Genomic DNA, 25,685 nt, shown 5'->3' with positions numbered 1-25,685 from the left:
AGAAATGTTCACTATGGTCAGAAGGTAACAAAGGGAAATCACAAGATTTCTGTAGCTAAATCTTAAAAAGAAAAATGCAACTAGTAAACAGCAGAGAGCACACACAAAAAGCCACTTATTAGTGCAAGTTTTGTTAAGTCCATGGAGGGGAAGTAAAATTTCTCAATGAATTTAAGCTTAGGACCTGGCCCCCTTGTCAGCAAATGGTGCACGGCAAAGAAAAATAAATAGAGCTACTTGTCTAACCAGCCATTTTCCAGGTGTTAATTAAAAACAGTATGTCACTCTTGGGACACTCAGACAAAAGAGTAACCTTAAGAGCAGGAAGTCAAATCCTACCTTAGCCATGAAAGCCAATCGCTCACTCTTAGCCCAACCCATCTCACAGGTTTATTGTGCAGATAAATAGGAGGGGAAAAGTGCGTTGGATAGGTTCACCTCCTTGAATTATTTGTAAAAAATAATAAAGGCAGGATACAAGCAATAACAATAAAAAAATTAACCCCCCCTTAATCAGCAGTGACTCTTGGAAAATGAAGGGAAGTTGACAGCACTTGGTGGTTCTAAGCTGAGAAGGCAAATGAGGGGTGGGAGATAATATTCCCTTCTTGGCTATGAAAACAATGTTGTTTCCTCTTTATCACATCCTGAGTAATAAACTTTCTAATCTTCTGTCTTAAAGTGTCCAGTCCATTTTCAATTTGCTAAAGTCGAAAACATCAAGTGTTTTTGTAATATACTTTTTATTAAAAGTTTTTAAAACAACAATAGAAACTGATTTAGAACAGAAAAGGGGGAGAAATAACAGAAAAAGCTCCAAGTGCGATTAGAAAATAGAAGTAGGAAAAAAGTAAAATATATAAAAAACGTTCTTCACAGGTTTTAAGTACAATTATATTGTAACCTTTATCTCCAAGTTACAGCATGACTCTTCTTTCCATATATCTATCTAATAATCATAACCATAAATCACAAACTGTTTTTTAATCTACGCAAACAGTCCATAAGCGGTTTCCAGTGTTTGGTTTGTTTCATCTTTTACTGCACTAAGCTTTTCTATATTCAATTTTCCACTTCCCACTATAATTGACTTTACTGGTTTGGATTTTCTTTTCCTACACAACAACATCAGCAACTAGATGCTGTGAGGCTTTAATGTAGCAATTCTTCAAAGAAAGCTCTTTCTACATTCCATGTATTTATAAGGTTTCACTCCTGTGTGAATTATTTATTCATTCATTCCTCCTATTTATTATAGTTGACCATCTCCCAAAACATGACACTGATACAATAACAAACAATCTACAATTTAAAAAAAAAATCAATATTATTATTAAGACTAGGAAAAAGGATTCAATATTGTAAGGAATACAGCAACCTCGCTGGTTCAACAGTTTTTTGAGATTCCTCAAATCTGTTGCCATAGCCATGTTGTTCTGAGGGACTTCCAAGATATCAAGGATGGGTGCCAGGGCAGAGAAGGTCCATCTCCTTGGTTCTGTCACATGTAACTCCTTAATAGAGAGGATCCGCAACACACACCTTCTGCCAGATATGATAGGATAGGCAGATGTACTCAGGAAGAAGGGATCCCTCACATAACCCACCTTCATGCCCTGAAGGCCTTTAAAGGTCAAAAACAGCATCATAAATTGGATTTGGAATCAAACCAGCAACTAATGCACCTTACGGAGCAGAGTTGTAATATATGCTGTTATAGGGGTCCGCATATCTGTCCACATCATCATATCTTGTATCAGCTGATACTTCTGGATGCTGAAGGGCAGCTCTGTGTAGAACTCATTATTTTAGTTCATCTGGGCATGAGTGGCTGTAAGCAGAGCCTCCTGATTCAGGAATGGCCACAAATGGAACACAATACAATAAGCTGTTCAAAGGTCCTCTTAGCCAAAGCTGCCACCTGCGCTTTGAATAGAAGTTGTAATTTTGAGAGGACCCCTGGTTGTGCAGTCTTTCAGCAGTAATTACTCTTGGAATTTAACAATATTCCTATGGTTTCTCATTTGTGTGCATTTGTTTGCAAATAGTACTACTGTTTATAATCAAGTTCTTTCTACAATTTACATAATCTACAGTTTCTGCCTGTGTCTGAAATCTTTAATGGAAATTAACACAACTCTTCAGATTGAAACACGTCCTAAATGTTATAAATGTAGGCAATTTCAGTTGTATAGAGCGTTTTTTTTTAAGTAAATTAAGAAAATCAAAGGAGCCATCAGTTTTCTGAATTCCTTAATCTTTTTGTGGACTGTTGATTGCCCAAGACGGATGCCATTGAGAAATCACAGAACAAATTCATTTATACAATTTGGAAAACTGTAAAATCAGTGGAGGAATCATTGTTTGGACAAGGTCACTTGGATTATAAAAACATGCAGTTGAATGGGTTGAAATGTTTAAATGGGAAATATAAGCAATTTCCTGTTTTAACATTTCAAGCCCAGGCAGATCCCCTCAGAAGTCCTGAATGAACCTCCCTCCTTAGGGAAAATAAAATAAAATAGGAAGTGCAAAGAGCAACTAAGATGATTAAGGAAGACAAAAATATATTAAGAATGGTTGCAGGAATTGGTTATGGCCAGTCTAGAGAAAAGATGGATTAGGGGTGACATGCTAGCAGTATCCTAATATTTGAGGGGCTGCCACAAAGAAGAGGGAGTCAATTTATTTTCCAAAGCATCAGAAGGCAAGGCAAGAAACAATAGATGGAAACAAATCATGGAGAGAAGCAACTTGGAATTAAGGAGAACCTTCTTAGTGACGGCCAATTAACCAGTGGAACAGCTTGCTTTCAGAAGTTACAGGTGCTTCATCACTGGAGGTTTTTAAAAAAAGACTGGACAGTCATCTATTTGAAATGGAATAGGGTCTTGAATCTTGAAATGGCTTGATTTTTAAAATTTTAATTTGCTTTTATGGGCTTTACATTTTTGTAAATTTTATAGGGTGTTATTGTATTTTAAATTTGGCCAATTGAATAAGTTTTTTTAAGGGTTGTTCTTAGTATTGTATGTGCTGTTCTTTTTGTATTTTATTCTGGCTGTGCACCGCCCTGAGTCCTTCGGGAGAAGGGCGGTATACAAATTAAATTATTATTATTATTATTATTATTATTATTATTATTATTATTATTATTATTATTATTATTATTATTATTATTATTATTATTATTATTATTATTCTGCTTGAGCAGGAGGTTGGACTAGAAGAAAGACCTGTAAGGTCCCTTCCAGCTCTATTCTGATTGAGATTGAGAAAATATACCCGTTCACCTCCTTCAGCTATATAGTTTTTCTATTGTTCCATCTTCCACAACTGATTATCACGACCATTTTCTAGTCATTTTCTAGACCAAGAACTCAAGCGCCACTGAGGTAACCCGCTTTTAAAAGAGATAATATGTTCTCCATGTCTCACAAATAAAATATGTGCAGAAAGTATGAGACCATGGTACGCCCATTCTCCTGTACATTTCGATGACAACTCCCCAGTATGATCATTATCAGTGGCACTATTATCAGTGGCACTAGTAAGGCCACTGATCCGCCTTCAGCTCTTACCGCATGCGAGCACTTAGGTATTTTCCTGTGGGGATACTTGGAAGGTAGGTAAGATTCTGATTCAAGCCAAAGATCTTTGCACATTGCATACAATAATAGGTTTCCTCCCATGTCTGGCTCCTTTGATGATGAGTAAGTTGACAGTTTCAAATGAAGCTCATTCCATGGATTTATATGATTTTTTTTTTCTGTATGAATCTTTTTATGAGAACTAAGTACACAATTTTCAATGAAGTTTGTTCCACATTCTATTTTCTCCTATGTGGATCTCTTTATGAGACGTAAAGATGCTGTAGTCATTAAAGTCTTTTTCACACTCAATTGATTTATATGGTCTCTCCCTTGTGTGGACACTTTGTTGGCCAGTAAGATCTCTGTTGATAATCAAAGGCTTTTCCCATTCTAGGCATTTATATGGGTTATTCCCTGTGTGGGTTCTTAGGTGGCGTGTAAGGTCTCTCTGATCGAAATAGCTCTTTCCACACTCCATGCATGTATGTGGCCTCTCCCCCGTGTGGATCCTTTTATGAGAATTAAGCTGTCCTTTCTTAGCAAAGTTCTTTTCACATTCGGTACATTTATATGGTTTCTCCCCTGTGTGGATCCTTTCATGATCAGTAAGATTTCCTTTCTGAGTAAACTGCTTTCCACACTCCATACATTTATATGGTTTCTCACCAGTGTGGATTCTTTTATGGGAATTAAGTTGTCCTTTCTGAGCAAAGGTCTTTTCACATTCCAGGCATTTATATGGTTTATCTCCCGTGTGGATCCTTTGGTGCCGAGTAAGATCTTTATTGTCAAAAAAGCTCTTTCCACACTCCAGGCATTTATATGGTCTTTCCCCTGTGTGGATCTTTTGGTGGCGAGCCAGATTACAATTTGTACTGAAACCCTTTCCACACACTGAGCATTTATAAGGTTTCTCCCCTGTGTGAACCCATTGATGAGAATTAAGCTGTCCTTTCTGAGTAAAGCTCTTTCCACAGTCAGGGCATTTATATAGATTCTCCCCTGTGTGGATCCTCTGATGGGTAATAAGATCTCTATTCTCAATGAATCGCTTTCCACACTCCCTGCAAGTATATGTTTTCTTCCCTGTGTGGATCCTGTTATGACGAATCAGATGACCATTTGTTCTGAAGGTTTTTCCACACTCATTGCATTTATAAGGTTTTTCTCCTGTGTGGATCTTTTGGTGGCGAGCCAGATTACAATTTGTACTGAAACCCTTTCCACACACTGAGCATTTATAAGGTTTCTCCCCTGTGTGAACCCATTGATGAGAATTAAGCTGTCCTTTCTGAGTAAAGCTCTTTCCACAGTCAGGGCATTTATATAGATTCTCCCCTGTGTGGATCCTCTGATGGGTAATAAGATCTCTATTCTCAATGAATCGCTTTCCACACTCCCTGCAAGTATATGTTTTCTTCCCTGTGTGGATCCTGTTATGACGAATCAGATGACCATTTGTTCTGAAGGTTTTTCCACACTCATTGCATTTATAAGGTTTTTCTCCTGTGTGGATCCTTTCATGACAAGTAAGATGTCCTTTCCGAGTAAATCCCTTTCCACACTCTATGCATTTATATGGCCTTTCGCCTGTGTGGATCCTTTCATGATGAGTAAGCATTCTATCCTGAAAAAAGCTTTTTTCACACTCCATGACTTTATATGTTCTCTCCCCTTTGTGGATCTTCTGATGGTGATTAACAATACTGTTGGTAGCGAAGCTCTTTCCAGACTTCATGCAGAGTTTCATATCTCTGCTCAAATTGAAATCCTCACCGACTTTTATAAATGTATGTGATTTGTATTTCCTATACAGTTTCTTAAGTAAAGTAAGAGAGAAGAAATTATTGATGTATTTTCCATAATTTATAAAGCCTTTAGTCTGACTTCTGCTATACTCAGGCAAATCAAACTTATTTTCCTCCCTTTTGCTGGATTTCCCCTCTTTCGTCCCTTTCTGACCTTGTTGGCTCAGGAAGCCATGGATTTCAACAGGCAGAGAAGTGGGGGGACTGGCCCCCATGTCTTCTGAGTGTCTTCTCTCTTGAGCTTTTGGATCCCCTTCATAGTCAAACATTATTTCTTCTATTTCATGCTTTATTGTTTGCAGTGGCATTAATCTCGCCTGCTTGTCATTCTCATTCTCCAGCCCATCACCTGCTTGGAAAAAGAAGAAGTTCCCATTAGAGTTTAAAATGGTTAAGGTGGGGAGTCAACCCATATCAAAAACATGCCTATTCATGTTCCAAATTTGGTATCAGCCATTTGTCTCACTAGGAAATATTGGGCCAAACTGTTATCTACAGTGGGTATTTCTGCCAAGGCCTTTGTTCTCGGCTAGAATAAGTGATGTGATGATGGCCTTGGGCAAAATTGCCTCTGAAGACCCTCTGTTTGTTTGTGATCTAGTGGGGCTCTGGTAATTGATTGATTTATGAGATTAGGAAACATATGAAGGGAGTACAGCAATTCAGGTGATGGCCAGGTAGGAGTCGTGATCATCTTAAGCAACTGAGTGCAGGGATCTTCCCTGTTCACCTTCCTCTGAGAAACCCTTCCCCAATGAATGGAATGCAGAGAAAAGAATCTTACTCAGAGCTGCCATATTACTAGAAACCTCCAGCAGGATTTCACTGCATAAGGCCCTCTGTCTGGGATCCAACAATGCCCATTCCTCCTCTGTGAAGTCCACAGCCACCTCTTCAAAGGAATTAGAGCCCTAGAAAGAGAATGTTCCTTACCATTCAATCCTAGGAAAGACCTTGTAAGTTTTCTCTCTTACCGCACAAAATGGAAAACAGAGCTTTGTAAGGGACCAAACAGACATCTTCTTACAGGAGAGGTATGTGCACATACTGTAGTCTGTGGGGCTTGGAAACCTTTCCTCTGTCAGGCTGCTGTCTAACTTCACAAATTATGGTTTACGTGAATCCAAGCTGTAGAATGACAACATAGCCCCATTGGGGAGCCTCCGAGTGACCCGGAGTAACCCAGCAAGGAAGTTTGGAGGAGCAGAATTCCCTGGTCTGACGTCACTTGACTTGGGGTTTTTTTTCAAAATTTGTTAGAAAATGGGACACATTCACTTGGAATTTTTTCCCTGGCTTATTCAAAATGTTTCCAGGATATAATCCTGGAAATTCCAAGTCATTTGACTAACGATCTGTCTGTTGTAGTCACTTAGCACTGACTTTTACATGCAAAATCTGCTCTTCATGCTATTCATTTTTAAGTGGATATGCTGATAGCAGTTTTTATGCTATTCATAGTCTTTCAAATCAGGGATTTCATTTTTTAACTAATTTTCAGTAATTCTTCAACAAATAAATTACATTTCCTAATATAAGCCTTTCAGTCTGTGAATTGTCTCTTGTTTGTATCTCCAAATTGATTAGAAAGTTGAATATATGTGACTCATTGGCTCATTCAGAGGTGCGGGGAAACACACTGTGTTCAAATGCACACAAATTCAGTATTTGGGTGGAAAAAGCAACTCATGAAGGGAGGAAGTTTGAGAGAAAGCCTACTTACCTGGCAAGGTGGCCCAAGTTGGATCCTCCTGAAAAATAGCTCTTGAGAAGGACTGGATCTGTCTTCTCTTTCCTGGAGCTCTGTTGAGATCTCCCTTGTGAACAGCTCCTGCATCTGAAAGAACAGCTTTGTTTATGATCCACTTTCAGAAAACCATAACCATACGTTGATGAACGTATCTTTTCTTTTATGTACACAGAGAGCATATGCACCAAGACAAATTCCTTGTGTGTCCAATCACACTTGGCCAATAAAAAATTCTATTCTATTCCCTATGACGCTCTCAGTAAGCGAAAGGTGAAGCAAGACAGGAAGACTAGACTTGAAGACTAGAATAGACTTGAATTTTGGTCCCAGAAGATTCCTGACAATATAATGGATAACCAATTAAACAAACTGATGGATCATTGAACAAATCACCCCAGAGTCCATAGGGGCACGCATAACCAGGCTCAAATTACTCTATTTCAGATACATTATGCAAAAGCCAAGCTCTTGGGAGAAAGTAGTAATCCTGGAAAAAGGTGGAAGGAAAAAGAGTAAGAGCATGATCAGCAGCAAGGTAGATGGATTGAGATGGTGACGAATGATTCACCTTTGGGAGACCTGAAATAGCAACTCAGGGATATATAGTTATGGAGAAGTTTTAACTATAGGGTTGCTAGAGTTGAAAACCACTTGAGGGCACAAAATCATTGAAGCTCTTTAGCAGAGTAGGGGATCTATTTCCTCTTTCAGTTTTGTTTCCTTTTGCATTTTCGGATGAGTAAAGCTTGGTTTAGACTTGTCCACAACTGCACAGAGGCATCGACGCATATCTATGCTTTGAAGGGGTTGATGGGTAAGTGTAGGTTGTAGATGGTTGCGAACGGACCTCCCAATGAATCCCACCGCCTCTCCTGTTGTCTGTTCAGCATCAAAGCTCCCTTACTTGCGAACATTGAAAAAATCGCCCGTAGTCCAGCAGACCACAAATCTCAACTATACATTGTATGGAAAATGCGCATCCTGCATGCCGATTGGTTGATCCGGCTTCCTGTGCTTGGTTCCGGCAAGCAAAATTAATGGGGGGAACCAGATTCACTGCATGATTCACTTAACAACTGCAGTGATTCACTTAACCACCATGGCAAAAAAGGTTGTAAACACTGTAAACCTGAGCATTGACTCACTTACGTACACTGAGAGCATATGCACCAAAACAAATTCCTTGTGTGTCCAATCACACTCGGCCAATAAAATTCTATTCTATTAACCACCGCAACAGAACAATAGAACTTCTTAACAATAGAACTTCTTAACAATAGAAATTCTGGTCTCAATTGTGACCCTAAGTCGAGAAGTCCCTTGGGGAAGGAGACCTCTTGGATTCAGGTTTGAAGTCTATATCCCTGGTCTGGAAACCTTCCGTTCCCAGCCATCCCATCAGAGCTGAAGAAATTCAGGCTTGGAAAATGTCTTCGAAGAAATACCAGAAAGTCCAGTTGCCTCCTGGAAACAAAACAAACAACACCTTTGGGACAACCATCACCTGGATGACTGAGAAGCTCCATAGACATCTGACCAGCCTTTTGAAGTAGTCCAGACAAAAAGCGGGACGGTAAATACTAGCTTTACCTTTAAGCCACACTAATAGCAAGGATCTTGCAATTCTATAAGTATATCTATCATCCTCTCTTTTTAATCACTGGAAAAAGTAGGAAGGATTTTTATGATTTTTTTTCCCTTTTATGATTTTTTTTCCCCTTTCATCCACCTCCCACAGCCATATTTTGGGGATTAAAGTATCTTTTACATTGTGGCTGCCCAGTCCGCCTCTTCCACAGTTTATGCCCACATTTTATTACGCCATTCCAAAGTTCTCTACATGTGTTTTCTCTGCAACTGGCAAGTAAGAGGATGACATTCCCTCACCTGCCGCCCCTTTCCGGGCTCCGGGGCGGCTGGTGGGCCGAGGAGGCAGCCTTCGGCCAGGGCCACCGCCTGGGCGCAGCTCTCCGCCCCGCACTCCCTCAGCCAGCCCGACAGCTCCGCGGGCAGCAGGGCCAGCAGCTGCTCCAGCACCACCAGGTCCAGCATCTCGGCTTTGCTGCGCCGCTCGGGCCGCAGCCACCCCCGGCACAGCCCGTGCAGGCGGCTGCAAAGCGCCCGGGGCCCCTCGGCTTCCAGGGAGCGGCAGCTGCGGAACCGCCAGCGCTCAGCCTCGGAGCTGCGGGGCCCCTCGGGGAGGCCGCTCCCCGCCTTCAAAGGAGACCCCCGGGCCTCCATTCGGTCTCCGGCTTCAGCGCAGCCCCAACGGGGGAAAACTCCCTCCGAGGCCGCCGCCTTCGGTCACGACGGACCCTTCACTCTCCACCTTTTCCCGGTTTCCAGAAGGAGAGACGGGAGGGGACTCCGCTCCCTCAGAGCTTGTGAGGCGGAGAAAAGCAGCTGCAAATCTCTCCCGCCATAATTTCCCCCGCCCTCCTATTCCCATAGAATTTCGGTCAACGAGTGCTGCATCCTAGAGCAGGGGTCTCCAACCTTGGTTCCTTTAAGACTTGTGGACTTCAACTCCCAGAGTTCCTCAGCCAGCTTTGCTGGCTGAGGGACTCTGGGAGTTGAAGTCCACAAGTCTTAAAGGGACCAAGGTTGGAGACCCCTGGCCTAGAGCGTCTCCCAATGGAACCCACCCCCTTCTCCCGTCCTCTGCTCGGCAACGATAGCTGTCAAAGATCTGCGCGTGCGCTGTTCTCTGCCAACGTTGACCGGAGTCGGGATGGTGGGAGGTTGGGAAAGGTTGGTGTGGAGAAAGGCGAAGGAGCCGGGCATGATGAGACCAATGAAGGGGAATAGTTGTAGCTCAGGGTTGACATGAGGGGTGGGTCCATCGTGCTCTCTGAGCTTTTTATTGCAGGCATTTCATTAGCCGAAGTAGACTATTTACTGAATCTGCACTACTATTAATCGTTTCATAGTTCCCATCACCAATCTCTTTCCACTTATGACTGTATGACTGTAACTTGTTGCTGGCAATCCTTATGATTTATATTGATATATTGACCATCAATTGTGTTGTAAATGTTGTACCTTGATGAACATATCTTTTCTTTTATGTACACTGAGAGCATATGCACCAAGACAAATTCCTTGTGTATCCAATCACACTTGGCCAATAAAAATTCTATTCTATTCTATTCTATTCTATTCTATTCTAGATAACGTCATCAATGCTTCCCCCAGCACTGATGAATAGAATAGAATTTATTGGGCAAGTGTGATTGGACACACAAGGAATTCATTTTGGTGCATATGCTCTCAGTGTGCATAAAAGAAAAAGAAAAAGAAAACCCTTCATCAAAGGTACAACATTTACAACACAAATGATGGTCATAGGTTGCAATTTAACCCTTAATGATAGCAACAAAAAGTTACAGTCATACAGTCATAAGTGGAAAGAGATTGGTGATGGGAACGATGAGAAGATTAATAGTAGTGCAGATTTAGTAAATAGTTTGACAGTGTTGAGAGAATTATTTGTTTAGCAGAGTGATGGCCTTTGGGAAAAAACTGTTCTTGTGTCTAGTTGTTCTGGTGTGCAGTGCTCTATAGCGTCGTTTTGAGGGTAGGAGTTGAAACAGTTTATATCCAGGATGTGAGGGATCTGTAAATATTTTCACGGCCCACTTCTTGATTCGTGCAGTATACAAGTCCTCAATGGAAGGCAGGTTGATAGCGATTATTTTTTTCTGCAGTTCTAATGATCCTCTGAAGTCTGTGTCTTTCTTGTTGGGTTGCAATACCGAACCAGACAGTTATAGAGGTGCAAATGACAGACTCAATAATTCCTCTGTAGAATTGAATCAGCAGCTCCTTGGGCAGTTTGAGCTTACTGAGTTGGCGCAGAAAGAACATTCTTTGCTGTCCTTTTTTGATGATGTTTTTGATGTTAACTGTCCATTTTAGATCTCGTGATATGATAGAACCTAGAAATTTGAAGGTTTCTACTGTTGATACTGTATTGTCAAGTATTGTTACTGTTGTGTCTTGCCCGCTCTCACCGCAGCCGGGGTCTGCTTATCTGCTTCCGAACGCTGAAGAATGTCCTCCCGGCCCCAGCCCTGGCTCCATGCCCAGACAAGCTGAGGAGGGGGCATCTCCCGGCCCCAGCCCTGGCTCCATGCCCAAGCAGGCTGCAGAGGAGGGAGCATCCCCCGGCCCCAGCCCTGGCTCCATGCCCAGGCAAACGGAGCAGCTAGACCCCTCCCCCTCCTCCACAGCATGTGAGCCTGAGGAAAGTTTACTTCCAACAACAGCTGATTGGAGTGACCCTCGCATCAGAAGACTGGATAGGCGGAGGCAACAGAAGGAAGGGAGGGGCAGGCCTGGATAAGTGCTGAGTCATGGAGCCACACCCCATGGCCTATATAAAGGATCTGCTTTCTGGCAGTCTCTGAGTCAGGCAAAAGTTGAACTTATCTTGCTGAAGTCACTTTCTGGTCTCCTGCCTGCCCTGAGGACTTTGCTAGGACCTTGGGCAGAGCTGCAGAGGCAAGCCTGATTCGGATTTCCCTGACCCGGCCGTCAGCGGAGGAGTGGGACACGACAGTTACCTAGTTTGAGCAATGAAATGTCTGCAAGAAAACAAGCGCGCTCAGAGAGCACCAAGGACCTCTCAAGATGGGTATGGTGGAGGAGTGGGGCTGAAATGAGCAAAGCAGTCCTGGATGGAAATCGGTTTGATTGTTGGTTCTGGGCACCCTCCCCCACCATCCTCTTGGAAATGTGGATGCATTCCTGGGATCGGTGGAAGAAGTGGGGAGAGGGGGAGATCTGATGGAGGGTTCTGGAAATGAGAGAGATGGAAGGAGCTCCAGGACAGGCATCCAGCTAGTAAATTTATTTATCTTTGAATTTATTCAACTTTGAATTTTTCCTTTTTAAACTGGTTTTAATTTTTGTATCAATTGTTTTATTCTGGCTGTAAACCGCCGTGAGTCCTTTAGGAGAACGGCGGTATAGAAATTTAAACAATAAATAAATAAATAAATAAATAAAATAAGCAAGTATAGAATACAGGTAGTCCTAGACTTACAACCGTTTGTTTAGCGATGGTTCAAAGTTACAATGGCACTGAAAAATGTGACTCATGACCATTTTTCACACTTACGACCATTGCAGCATCCCCATGAACATATGATTAAAATTCAAGTGCTTGGCCACTGGTTCATATTTATGACCATTGCTGTGTCCCAAGGTCATGTGATCCCCTTTTGTGATCTTCTGACAAGCAATGGGGAAACCAAATTTACTTAACAACCGGGTTACTAACTTATTAACTGCAGTGACTCACTCTGTAACAGAGCTGGAAGGGAACTTGGAGGTCTTTTAGTCCAGGGGTCTCCGACCTTGGCAACTTTTAAGACTTGTGGACTTCAACTCCCAGAATTCCTCAGCCAGCAAGTATTAAAGTTGTCAAGGTTGGAGACCCCTCTTCTAGTCCAGCCCCCTGCTCAAGCAGGAGACTGCCCAGAGTTGCTGGGAATCAGATAGCACAGGGGTCTCCAACCTTGGTCCCTTTAAGACTTGTGGACTTCAAAGCTGGCTGAGGAACTCTGGGAGTTGAAATCCACAAGTCTTAAAGGGACCAAGGTTGGAGACCCCTGAGATAGCACATATGTTCAATTAGTTAATATATTTAGTCACATATGCAGTAGACAGAAGAGTATTAGGAAAGGTGTATATGAGAGGAAAAGGAGGCAATATTTCACACACAGTTGGTTACTAAGGAGTTGTTTTTTAGTTTAAAATGGCCTTGCATGCAGTCTTTCTCTTAGTATATTCTAGCCTTTAACATCATTCTTGGCTTTCCAAGTGTTTATGGCCAAGCTGACAAGATTTATTGCCTAAGTTGCTGGGAAGAAAAGGGATGAAGATTTAGAAAAAGCTATTCAGATACTAGCAATAGTTTTCTCTGCACAACTTTATGGAAGCAAAAGTTGGAGAAGCAGGATAGAAAGAATACTGGTGCTTTTCAACTTTGGGGTCGGAGAGGATTCTTGAAAATAGCCAGTCAAGAAAACCAGCGTATGGATCACAGAAGAAATCAACCCATTGAATTATTAAATTTCTATGCCACTTGTCTTACTGATGCAGCAACTCTGGGTGGCTTACAATACGTACTTGGGGCATAAAATGACCAGATTCCATCATGTTTCAGGAAAATTATTCAAAAACTGAACTCCACTGATAAATCTGTAAGACTCTGAATGATAGAAGGAAATAATAAGGATGGAATAACAACAGGGAAGCCTTGTCCACCCAAGCGGCAACTGTGGGAGGGAGGGAGGGAGGAAGGAAGGAAGGAAGGAAGGAAGGAAGGGAAGATGGCTTTTATTACAGCAGGAATCTCCATTGGGAGAGTTAAAGAAGCAGGTATCCTGGACAAGTTTTGTCTGGTGATTGCTAAAGAGTTGGCAGGCTTTGATGGCCCATCAATCAACAATGTTTTATGTGATGGCCCAGTTCAAACAGCACCATTTTCTCAGCAATGACACAGCAGTAGTTTCCACAGCTGAATTCAGACATATTGTTTTAAACTTCCCAGTCTAGCATTGCTTTGCCCCAGCCAAGTATGAGAAAAAGTTTCAGGCAATAAAGACCACAGAATAAAAATCTGAAATAATTTATTCAACAAAGCAATTACACATTTTTTGCTGCACATTATAACGAAGACAAGAAGATAGTTACAGATAAGGGAATAAAATAGTTAGTTATATTCAGGGAAGGAGTATGTCCAAGGAAAAGAATACAAAGCCAAAGATGGACCCTTAACCCTGCAATTTCATTCTGTCCCCCTCAGCCATTATTATGGGTCTTTAATCTTGGAATTCCTGGTGGTCTCCTGTCCCATCTCTAACTAGGGCTGATCCTGTTTATCCAGACAAGGTTGTCCAAGTGCCAGAAATTACCAATTGGGTTTTAGTCTTACCTGAGATTTTGAGGAAACCAGTTAGTCGGTCTGTCCATCCAGAATCTTCCATAACGAATTTCAGTACTGGAAATCTCTCCTTTGGTATCTGTTTTGATCAAGGAGGGAGAATCTATCTGATCTTTCAATTGTACATGTTTTTGTCCCCCAATCTGAGACTTACCTTTCAGCTAAAAAGTCCCAAATGTTGCATTCCTTGGTTAGTAATACTAACCAATTACATTAAGTTACAATATCTGAATTTCAAGATCAGGCTGCTTCTTATCAGACAACCCAAAAATGGGGCAACCACAATTTCAGCCCAACTAAAAGGGCAAATTCAGCCCAGCTGGTCAATTTCTTGTTCAGCAGGTTTTGAAACCATTCAATTAAAAAAATAGTTTTAATTAATTAAGCTGAGCCGCATGATCATCAGAGGTTTTTTGTTTGTTTTTTACTTTTAAAAACATTATTTCTTCATCCAAAAAAATGCTTTTAAAAGTTAAAAAAAAAAGCCTCTGATGATCGCGCGGCTCAGCTGGGATCGTCAGAACTCTTGAAAAGCATTTTTTCTACAAGCTCTCCAGCCGAAGAAAAATGCTTTTAAAAGGTTCTGGCGATCAGGCAACTCAGCTGGGATCATCAGAATCCTTTAAAAGCTTTTTTTTTCCTCTGGCGATCCCAGCTGAGTTGCCTGATCATCACAGGATTTTAAAAGCATTTTTTACAACCTCTTCTGCCAAAGAGGTTGTAGAAAAAATGCTTTTAAAAGAAAAAAAAAAGTTGCCCCCCCCCCACACCAAGCTATGCCCACAGAGCCGGTAGTAACAAATTTTACATTTCATCCCTGGAGCCACTGCTATAGCTTGGGGATTCTTCTTCCTTTTCTTCCCTCTACTGTGGTACACTACCACCATATTTAGTTCCAACATTCCTTTAACCATCAACGTGGCAACCAAGCTACACAGGGGTAATCCCATTAAAAGACCTCCTCCTCCTCCTCCTGTCTGGGCATGCATGGAGTATGAGGTGAGTGAGAGGAAAGCTCCCTTATGCTGCCTCAGCCTTCCTCTCACTTATTTCTGTGTCTGGTTCAGTGTTGTGATTCGTCATCAGTTTTCGGAGCTGGCAACGGAGTCGGTGAGGTGAGGTGAGGTGAGGCCAAGGCCATCGGGAAGTGAGGTGCGGACTCCAGAGCCTCCAGAGATTGATAGTAGTGTGACAGAGGAATGCACGCATGAGAAGAGCTGCCAGAAAGCAAGAGCAGCTCAAGCAAAGAGGACAACTCGGGAGTAGATCCAAGAGATGATTGGCCCCTCCTATAAGGCTTAAAACAGACCATCAACGGTGTTTCAGCTTTGCTGGAAAACAATGTTGTAGCTGCATCTTCTGCTCCATTTTCTGCTTCGTGTACGTCTTTGTTTTTGTGGCTTCTGGACGTTTGTCAGGAGGGGCTTTGGCAGTTTGCCTAATTGGATTAAGGTTTGTTAGATAACTGAGGAATTTGTGTTGGGAGGCATTTGTTTTACTTTGAGTTGAACGGCGCTGGGAATGAAGTAATTCCCAGCTGTTCGAATAAAGTTTGTTTTTCCTCGGACTAAGTTTATTACTACCTACTTGGTCTGGGTCAAAGAGCAAGCCCATTGCTCTATCAGATCTCTCCTCATGCGTGAATGTACGTTTCCTCAACAGCGTGGATTCTCTGATGGTAGGTAACGGCACTGCTACTACTAAAGCTCTTTCCACACTCCATGCAATTATATGGCTTCTCCCCTGTGTGCAATCTTTGATGGGAAATGAGTTGCCCTTTCTGAATAAAGGTCTTTCCACACTCCGCGCATTTATAGGGTTTCTCCCCAGTGTGGAGTCTTCGATGGTAGGCAATGGCGCTCTTGCTACTGAGGGTCTTTCCGCACTCCAAGCATTTATAGGGTTTCTCCCCTGTATGGATCCTTTGATGGGAAATAAGTTGTCCTTTCTGAATGAAGGTCCTCCCGCACTCGGTGCATTTATACGGTTTCTCGCCCGTGTGTTTCCTCTGATGGCGAGAAAGGCCACTGTTATAGTTAAAACTCTTCCCACACTCCTTACATTTGTACGGTTTCTCCCTCGTGTGGATCCTTTGATGGGATGTCAGGTTATTGTTTCTGCTGAAGCTCTTTCCACATTCCATGCACTTGTATGGTTTTTCACCTGTGTGGATCCTCTGATGGGAAGTAAGTTGCCCTTTCTTAATGAAGCTCTTCTCACATTCCATGCATTTATACGGTTTCTCTCCAGTGTGGATTTTCTGGTGGCAAATCAGGGCACTATTCCGAGGAAAGCTCTTCCCACACTCTCTGCATTTATACGGCTTCTCCCCCGTGTGGATCCTTTTATGACAAGCAAGATCTCTGCTTTCAATGTAGCTCTTCCCACAATCCGGGCATTTGTATGGTTTTTCACCTGAGTGAACCTTTCGATGGCGAGTCAGGTGACCGTTTGTTCGGAAGGCCTTTCCACACTCTACGCAGCTATACGGTTTCTCCCCGGTGTGGATCCTTCTATGACGAGTAAGGTCTCTGTTCTCAATGAATCGCTTGCCGCACTCCAGGCATTCATATGGCTTTTCCCCTGTGTGGATCATTTGATGGCGAAGGAGGTTACTGTTTGTGCTGAAGCTCTTTCCACAGCTCATGCATTTCCACAGCTTCATCTCTGTGGGAAATTCTTCGTGGGAGTTAACATAAGGACTCAGAGTAAAACCCCTCCCAAATTTTATAAATGTATGCGGTTTGTGTTTCCTGTAGAGTTTTTTGGGTAAACCAAGAGAGAAGAAAGTATTAACGTTTCTTCCATGTTGTCTGCCACCATACTCTTTCCTTTTAGCCTGGCTTCTACAATATCCATGTAAATTAAATGTATTTTTCTCTGCTTGGCTACACTCGGCGTATTTTCCTTTTGTGTTTTCTTCTTGAGTTTCCTGGATTAGGAAGTGATGGATTTCAAAGGGGAGAGAAGTGGGAGAACACTCTCCTTCATCTTCTGTGTTGCTTTTCTCTAGGCTTTCTGGACCCCCTTGATGGCCAAACATCAATTCTTCCACTTCGTACTCGGCTGTTTGCAGTGGTACTAACCTTGGCTGCTTGTCGTTCTCATTGCTCTGCCTATCACCTGCTTGTAAAAAAAAAAGAAAGAGAAATCCCTGTTAGAATTTAGAAAGATGAATGGGATCTCCCTGTTATGAATATACCCCTGGTTTCAAACTTGGCAACGGCTATTAGACTATGGTAGGGAGCAGGGGTGAAATGCTCCTGGTTCGGACCGGATCGCCCGATCCAGTAGTGATGAGTGGTTCGGAGAACCTGTAGCAAAAATCCCTGCCCCCCTCGCCCCAGCAAAGCCGCGCAATCAGAGGTTTTTTTTTTACTTTTAAAAGCATTTTCCTTCGGCCGAACAAATGCTTTTAAAAGTTAAAAAAAAAAGCCTCTAATGATCACACGGCTCAGCTGGGATCGTCAGAACCAAAGAGGTTGTAGAAAAAATGCTTTTAAAAGTAAAAAAAAAAAAAAGTTGGCCATGCCCACCCAGTCACATTATCCCCCCCACCAAGCCACACCCACAGAACCGGTAGTAAAAATTTTACATTTCACCACTGCCCCCGAGTACATTTCATTTATGTAACGGGAAAAAATAACCGGTAACGTGAAAACAGCTAAATAAAATAGGAGAGAAATGGATGTCATTTGTCGTTTCCTCTGACTTCACAGATTGACACAGGTCCTTTTCTTGGCCAATGGAGAAATGTCGTGCCTTCTTCCTGGATGGTTTCCCCCTTTGTTGGCCTTGCCAAAAGATTCTGGACAGCCTGGCAGTTTCCCATCCAAGAACAAACCACATCAGATCCTGTTTAATTTTTGGAGATTAAGAAAGTGGTAATTCATGTAGTGATCAGGTAGGAATCCGCACCACCCCAGACCGATGCATAGAAATATGTTCCCTGACTTCCTCTCCCTAAAAATCTCTAATGAATGGAGCAAAGAGGGGTCTTACCCAGAGCGGCTAGATTCAGGGAAATCTCTAGCATGACCTCCCTCCACAAGGCTCTTTGGCTCCAACTGAGTAGCGCCCATTCCTCCAGCGTGAAGTCCACAGCCACTTCCTCAAAGGATATGAAGCCCTAAAAGAGGAAGACAATATCATTTACCAGACAATCCCGGGAACAACTTAACTGCAGTTTTTTCTTCACCTGGGAAATCTGTACTTCATGTTATTGATTTTTAAGTGAATATGCTTCTGCATTTCTGTAACTATTTTATGCTTTTCTTATTGATTCAATTTGATTTTTTATTCTAGAGTAAACACATAGGGTTAAAATAGATGTTTTAGTCCAACACCTTTCCAGGGTTTATGGAGATTCTCAGTCATCCAGGTCATGGCAAACATCATCTATCTCCAACCTACAACACAGTCCTCCTAAAAGGCTCCACACCCATTTGGACCACTCAGGTGACCCTGATGACACAGATAAACCTCCAGGTGACCTCGATGACTCTCTAAAAGAATGCAAATGACCAGCTGTCTGCAAGAAGTATAAATCCTTCCATTCCCCCACCATCCAGTCAGAGCTGAAGAAGCTTCTTGGATGAGAAGCGAAACATCTTCAAGGAAAAAACAAAGTCCAGGTGTCTCTTGAAAAAGCACCTTTGGGGTTTTTCCAGGATTAGACCATCCCAGAAAATAGCAGTCTAATCTCTGTTTGAAAACACCCTGTGATGGAGCCCCCATAACTCCCAAATGAAAAATCTCTCCACTGTTCTCTTGAGTTAGCAAATTCCTCCTTATTTTGAGTTTGAATATCTCGCTATAAACCTTCCATATTTTAAAATGTCTTAACTGGTAATCTGCACTCTTATGGCTTCTTTCACCTCTTTCAATTTATGTTCATTTTACAGGGCCTCTGGTGGCTCAACAGACTAATGCAGTCTGTTATTAACAGCAGCTGCTTGCAATTATTGCAGGTTCAAGTCCCACCAGGCACAAGGTTGACTCAGCCTTCCATCCTTTATAAGGTAGGTAAAATGAGGACCCAGATTGTTGGGGGCAATAAGTTGACTTTGTATATAATATACAAATGGATGAAGACTATTGCTTGACATAGTGCAAGCTGCCCTGAGTCGTCGGAGAAGGGCGGGATATAAATGCAAATAAAACAACAACAACAGGTAATCCTTGACTTACAACCATTCATTTAGTGGCTAAAGCTACAACAGCACTGAAAAAAGTGACTTGTGGCCATTTTTCACATTTACGATGTAGCAGCATCCCCATGGTCACATGATCAAAATTCCAACACTAGGCAACTGACATGTACTTACGACAGTTGCACTGTCCCAGGGTCACGTGATCACCCTTTGTAACCTTCCCAGCTGGCTTCCGACCAGCAAAGTAAATGAGGGAAGCTGGATTCACTTAACGACAGTGAAATTCACTTAACAACTGCAGTGATTCATTCACTTACCGTATATACTCGAGTATAAGCCGAGTTTTTCAGCACGTTTTTTGTGCTGAAAAACGTCCCCTCGGCTTATACTCGGGTCTATACGGCTTATACTCGAGTTTTGTTTTTTTTTAAAGCCCCTCGGCTTATACTCGAGTATATACGGCTTATACTCGAGTTTTTTTTTCTTTTTCACATTTTACGGACGGAAGCCCTGCCGGTGCAGTGAGAGGCGGGCGGGGAGCCGCCAGCCTTCTCAGCTGAGGGAGGGAGGGTTTCCCCAACCGGTAGGTGCCTCATTTCCCACCCTCGGCTTATACTCGAGTCCCCAGTTTACCCCAGTTTTTGGGGTAAAATTGGGGACCTCGGCTTATACTCGGATCGGCTTATATTCGAGTATATACGGTAACAACTACGGCAAAAATGTCTTAAAAAGGAGCAAAACTCCCTTACTGCTTTCCTTAGTAACAGAAATTTTTGAGCTCAATTATGGTCATGAGACGAGGATGTTATCTCATGACTTGTATTAACGTACCTCAGGTAAAAGGGGAAAAAGAAGAACATTAATTTCTCTCAACAATAATTTGCATTTCTTTATTACAATACCAGCCTCTCCGCTTGTACATTTTCTCTCTGTAACTCAGCAACAGTCCTGAAGGGTATACTAAACTGAATAGGACTGAAGCAGTAGGTCACTGAAGCATGGCCTCTACAACCTCTTTTGCTGAGCAACAGGTTGTGCACTGAGCCCCATACCAAATAGTCCCGTTGGGATTCAACCCCCTACCTGAGTTGGATGCACACAGGCTACTTCTGCTCCATCACAAACAGGTACCATTTCATGGGTTTCCATTAATGTTCTTCCCTGCCCTGTAAAGGAGAGAAAGGGGAGGGAAACAGATTATTGTAGGGTTTGTGAATAAGGTCTTGGAATGCACAATAAAGGAGAAAGGCCTAGAATTTCATTGCCAAAGCAGCTTATTCACTTACATGGGGAAGTGACCTGAGGTGGGTCTTCTTGTGAGATCCTCCTGAAAAGCTCTCGAGAAGGACTGGGTTGATCTCCTCTTCCCTGGTAGTCTGCTGAGATTTCCTCCATGAACACTTCCTGTATCTAAAAAAAATCACCCTGGTTTATGATCCACTTTTTGATGACCATGACTGTGATAGCTTTTTTGCCTTGCTTTTTACCAGGGGTGAAATGCTCCCGGTTTGGACTGGATTGCCTGATCTGGTAGCGATGGCGGCGGGTGGTTCGGAGAACCAGTAGCAAAAATCCCTGCCACCCCCATGCCCAGCTGAGCTGCGTGATCATCAGAGGTTTTTTTTTTTTAACTTTTAAAAGCATTTTGTCTTCGGCCAAAAAAATGCTTTTAAAAGTTAAAAAAAAAAGAGCCTCTGATGATTGCACAATTCAGCTAGGATTGTCAGAATCTTTTAAAAGCATTTTAAAAAATGTTAAAAAATGCTTTTAAAAGGCTCTGACAATCAGACAACTCAGCTGGGATCATCAGAACCTTTAAAAGCATTTTTTACAAATGCTTTTAAAAGTAAAAAAAAAAGAAGTTGGCCAAACCCTCCCAGTCCCATTACCCCCACACACACCAAGCCACGCCCATAGAACAGGTAGTAATGAATTTTACATTTCACCACTGCCTTTTACCCAACCCAAATCCAAATGCAGATGATTAATCTTTGTATTGGCTATTTCTGGGTAAATGCTCTGCTGCTTCTGTGCCTCTTTTGATTATTTCTTTTTATTCTTTTTTATTTTTATGAATTCTTCCTCTACTTTTGTTTCTTTATTAAATTTATTTCCTACCCATCTAATCACAACTTTGTATGGCTTACTTTTGCTCTTTTCTTCAAGGATGCGGCCCCTTCTTTCGTTGTGGTTTTCATCATGTCTGTTTAGAGCAGCAGTTCTCAACCTGTGGGTCGGGACCCCATTGGGGATCGAATGATGATTTGCCAGGGGTCGCCTAAGACCACTGGAAATATGGGAAGTATACTTGCGAATCAAAGAATCGTGCTCCAATGGTTGACTCCACAAGCCAGCTGCAGGCTCTTCAAATCGCTAGCCAAATTCGGCTTCAGGCACGATGAATTAAAAAAGAGAGAAATCTTTGCTCTGATGTCTCCCTCTCAAGCCAGCTGCAATCACTCCCAATCGCTAGCCTAATCTGGCTTCAGGCGCGATAAACTTAATAGGGGAGGAGTCTCTGCTTTAATGCCTCGGTCCTCAAGGTAATCGCAAGCAGTTCAGATCGCTAGCCAATACGGCTTCAGGCGCGATAAATTCAAAACGAAAATAATTTTATGGTTGGGGTCGCCACATCGTGGGGAATTGTATTAAAGGGGTTGCAGCACTATAAAGGTTGAGAATCACTGGTTTAGAGCCATAGTGGCATAGTGGTAAGAAACGCAGTATTGCAGGCTGACTCTGCTCACTGCCAGGAGTTCGATCCTGACTGATTCAAGGTTGACTCAGTCTTCCATCTTTCCAAGGTCAGTAAAACAATGATCCAGATTGTTGGGGGCAATATACTGACATTGTAAACCGCTCAGAGTGCTCCAAAGCACTATGGGGCAGTATATTTGTCTAAGCCAGTGGTTCTCAACCTTTATAGTGCTGTGACCCCTTTAATACAATTCTCCACAATGTGGCAACCCCTTTAATACAATTCCCCACGATGTGGCGACTCCAACCGTAAAATTATTTTCGTTTTGAATTTATTGCGCCTGAAGCCTTATTGGCTAACGATCTGAACTTCTTGCGATTGCCTTGAGGACGGAGGCATTAAAGCAGACTCCTCCCCTATTAAGTTTATGGCGCCTGAAGCCAGATTAGGCTAGCGATTGGGAGTGATTGCAGCTGGCTTGAGAGGGAGACATCAGAGCAAAGATTTCTCTCTTTTTTAATTCATCGTGCCTGAAGCCGAATTTGGCTAGCGATTTGAAGAGCCTGCAGCTGGCTTGTAGAGTCAACCATTGGAGCGCGATTCTTCGACTCGCAAGTATACTTCCCATATTTCCGATGGTCTTAGGCAACCCCTGGCAAATCGTCATTCGACCCCCAACGGGGTCCCGACCCACAGGTTGAGAACCGCTGGTCTAAGCACAATTAGTATATGTTCCACCTGGAGTATTTTGATTTAGATTTAAGGACAAGCTTGGTTTTCTGTTACCTCTTGCAATGGGGAGACCACTGGCCTGGCAGTTAAAGCACAGCAGCATTGTAATGCTTTTGTGGGGAAGGCACATATCCAAAGCCTATTAAAATTGCAGTTGAAGGGCAACTGAGCAATGTATTCCATCCAGTCGCTAACTGCCTAAAGTTTAAATGTTTAGTTTTACATATTCTTTTCAAATATGTAGGCTAAGTTCCATTTTAAGCACCAAATAATACCGATAGCATTCATGTCTTATTTAGTATCATTTTTTCATTGTCTGACAATTCTTTCTACTAATTTGCATCTGTGCAATGTAACTATGCTTTTTTTCCTCTTTTGTGTTTAAAAAAAGAAAGAAACCTAGGACAGGGGTCTGCAAACTTGACTCTTTTAAGACTTGTGGACTTCAACTCCCAGAGTTCCTCAGCCAGCAAAGGAAAGCTGGCTAAGGAATTCTGGGAGTTGAAGTCCACAAGTTTTAAAAGAGCCAAGTTTGCAGACCCCTGACCTAGGAGAATAGTTCCAGAAAAGATGGACAAGACCTTTAAAGAATTTAGGAATGCAGGTCACTGCTTGTTACATCATCATCTTAGAAAGCTCCAGGGATGAAATTCTCTCACCTGCCCCTTTGCCAGCTCCTCGGGGGTTGCAGGGCCAACCAAGCAGCCTTCGGCCAGGGTCACTGCCTGGGCACAGCTCTCAGCCTCGGAGCTGTGGGGACCCTTGGGGATGCCTCTTGGACTACCACTTCCCCCAAAATCCCCTCTGCTTCCAGGCCAAATGACAGTCTCCCAGGTTTTGGCAGCTCCTCTCCCTGAAGACCACTGGAGTTCCATTCTACGTAGACAAGTCACTTGTCCACAAAGTGACTTTCAATCCATCAATCAGAATAGAGCTGGGAAGGGATCCTGGAGGTCTTCTAGTCGAACCCCCTGCTCAAGCAGGAGACCCTATATCATTACCCACAGGTGGCTGTCCAGTCTTCTCATAAAACCCCCTTAAAAACCCACAACTTCCAAAGGCAAGCTGTTCCACTGCTTAACTGTCCTCTTAGGAAGTTCCTCCTTCATTCCACTTCAGTTTATAACAGTCCAACTATCACGAAAATAATTCTAGAATAGTCTCTTGTGATTTATCTTCCTAAGAGACATCACAGGCAAGATCAGATACCTCCCTCTTCCAAATTCAAAGGGTAAAAACAACCAAGAACTGCAATCCAAATGTCAATTGTTCTCCCCTCTGAGCAACGCTCCATCTAACGCACCCAGGACCCTCCAGCCAGGATCAGAAAACGGGCCACTTGCGGAACAAGGGCGCAGGCGCTTTCCGATCTCTCCGGATCGCTGCAGGTGCCGAGATCCACCCGGGGATCCTGCTGGATAGCCAACGAAGATGACGTGCAGGGCTTCCCCGCCTATTTGCACGCTGCAGGCGGGTGGGGTGGGGGGGGCGCAAAGAGATCTTTCTCCCAATACTCAACAGCCTCTTCCCAGCCTTCCTGCTTTAAACCCGGTTTTTTTTGTGGGGGGCGGTTTGCAATTCGGCTTCCTCGCTCTTTTTTTTTGCTGGTGAAAAGCAAAGAGCCGCTACTCAGCCTCCCGCCCTCTTTGTCTGCAGGTACCTCTGCATGATGGTGAGTGAGAGCTGTTCCTAGAGAGGCAAGGGCTTTTTTTTTTTTTTTAAATAAGCGACCCTCACTTCCAGCTTTACAAACAAAGCTTTACAGCGCATGCTCAGCTTCCTTCGGCCCTTATCCTTTCCCAGAGCGTCTCGCCTCTCTAGGAAGGAGCGCTGATGCTCGGCCTTTTTCCCTTCCTGGAAAGCAAAGAGCGAGCGGTAGAGTTATGGCAGGATCGAGGATCCGGGCGGGCGTTGCCGTCGTTCTTCCCAGGAGCAACCAGCGAGGGAACGAAACCTCAAATCGCTGGAAATCTGGGAAGGGGTTGGGGGGGGGGAATGGGGAGACCCTTTTGTCCCCCAGTAGAAAAACAGGAGGAAGGGCGAGCCCCCATCAGGCAGAGAAGCCTTTCTCTGGCTTCACCTGCAGTTTCCCGGCTGGCTGGCGATCCAATTGTAGGAAGTTAGCCCCCACCCGCCTCCTAGAAGAATTAAATATTTTAGGAAATACTAAAAAGGGCAGTATATTATATTTTCCTGTGTAAGGAAATAGATACACTGAAATTAGTAGAAACTTGCTAATTGTTTGAGATGTCTTTGTATACCCTGCATGCTGTAGATATCTGTTTCCTGTAACACAGACATATATATTCTGCCCTTTCTAATTGTAACACAAACATTTTATTTATTTTATTTATTTATTTATTGCATTTGTATACCGCCCTTCTCCCGAAGGACTCAGGGCGGTTAACAGCCAATTTAAAAGATACAATAAATACACATTAAAAACAGACTACAAATTTATATAAATAATGGCCAAAATATTAAAAAACTAACTAATACAAAAAACTAAAACCCCATTTAAAATTACTTAATCAGGCTAGCCCAGCTCGATGGAATAAAAGAGTCTTCAGCTCACGGCGGAAGGTCTGAAGGTCGGGGAGTTGGTGAAACCCTGGAGGCAGCTGGTTCCAGAGGGCAGGAGCCCCCACAGAGAAGGCCCTACCCCTGGGGGTCGCCAGTCGACATTGTTTCACCGACGGCACCCCAAGGAGGCCCTCCCTGTGGGAGCGCACAGGTCGATGGGAGGCTGTTTGTGGCAGTAGGCAGTCCCGTAAATAGCCCGGTCCTAAGCCATGGAGCGCTTTAAAGGTGGTAACCAACACCTTGAATTGCACCCAAAAGACCACCGGAAGCCAGTGCAGCCCGCGCAGGAGTGGTGTTATATGGGAGCCACGAGGTACTCCCTCTATCACCCGCGCGGCTGCATTCTGGGCCAGTTGGAGCTTCCGGGTGCTCTTCAAGGGGAGCCCCATGTAGAGAGCATTGCAGTAGTCCAGGCG

General features: G+C 43.1%; 2 protein-coding genes across 2 annotated transcripts; both read right to left on the bottom strand.

Annotated features, from left to right (window-relative positions):
- Positions 1 to 724: 724 nt before the first annotated feature.
- Positions 725 to 24,377, bottom strand: LOC131191789 (zinc finger protein 585A-like). The gene is made up of 6 exons (XM_058170255.1): positions 23,346 to 24,377; positions 20,543 to 20,666; positions 20,340 to 20,422; positions 18,106 to 18,232; positions 15,764 to 17,229; positions 725 to 5,277 (listed from the first exon to the last, which is right to left on the bottom strand). Exons 1-6 carry the CDS (start codon positions 23,559 to 23,561, stop codon positions 3,808 to 3,810), a joined length of 3,486 nt encoding a protein of 1,161 aa, XP_058026238.1. The 5' UTR covers positions 23,562 to 24,377; the 3' UTR covers positions 725 to 3,807.
- On the bottom strand, positions 5,270 to 9,636 carry LOC131191785 (neurotrophin receptor-interacting factor homolog). Its single transcript, XM_058170249.1, has 5 exons — positions 9,039 to 9,636; positions 7,125 to 7,238; positions 6,186 to 6,312; positions 5,556 to 5,753; positions 5,270 to 5,412 (listed from the first exon to the last, which is right to left on the bottom strand). Exons 1-5 carry the CDS (start codon positions 9,390 to 9,392, stop codon positions 5,402 to 5,404), a joined length of 804 nt encoding a protein of 267 aa, XP_058026232.1. The 5' UTR covers positions 9,393 to 9,636; the 3' UTR covers positions 5,270 to 5,401.
- Positions 24,378 to 25,685: the final 1,308 nt, after the last annotated feature.

This window comes from Ahaetulla prasina, chromosome 2 (assembly GCF_028640845.1).
Source record: "Ahaetulla prasina isolate Xishuangbanna chromosome 2, ASM2864084v1, whole genome shotgun sequence".
Classification (NCBI taxonomy): Eukaryota; Metazoa; Chordata; class Lepidosauria; order Squamata; family Colubridae; genus Ahaetulla; species Ahaetulla prasina.
Note: the sequence above shows the minus strand (reverse complement) of the source record. Positions and strands in the feature narration are given on the sequence as shown.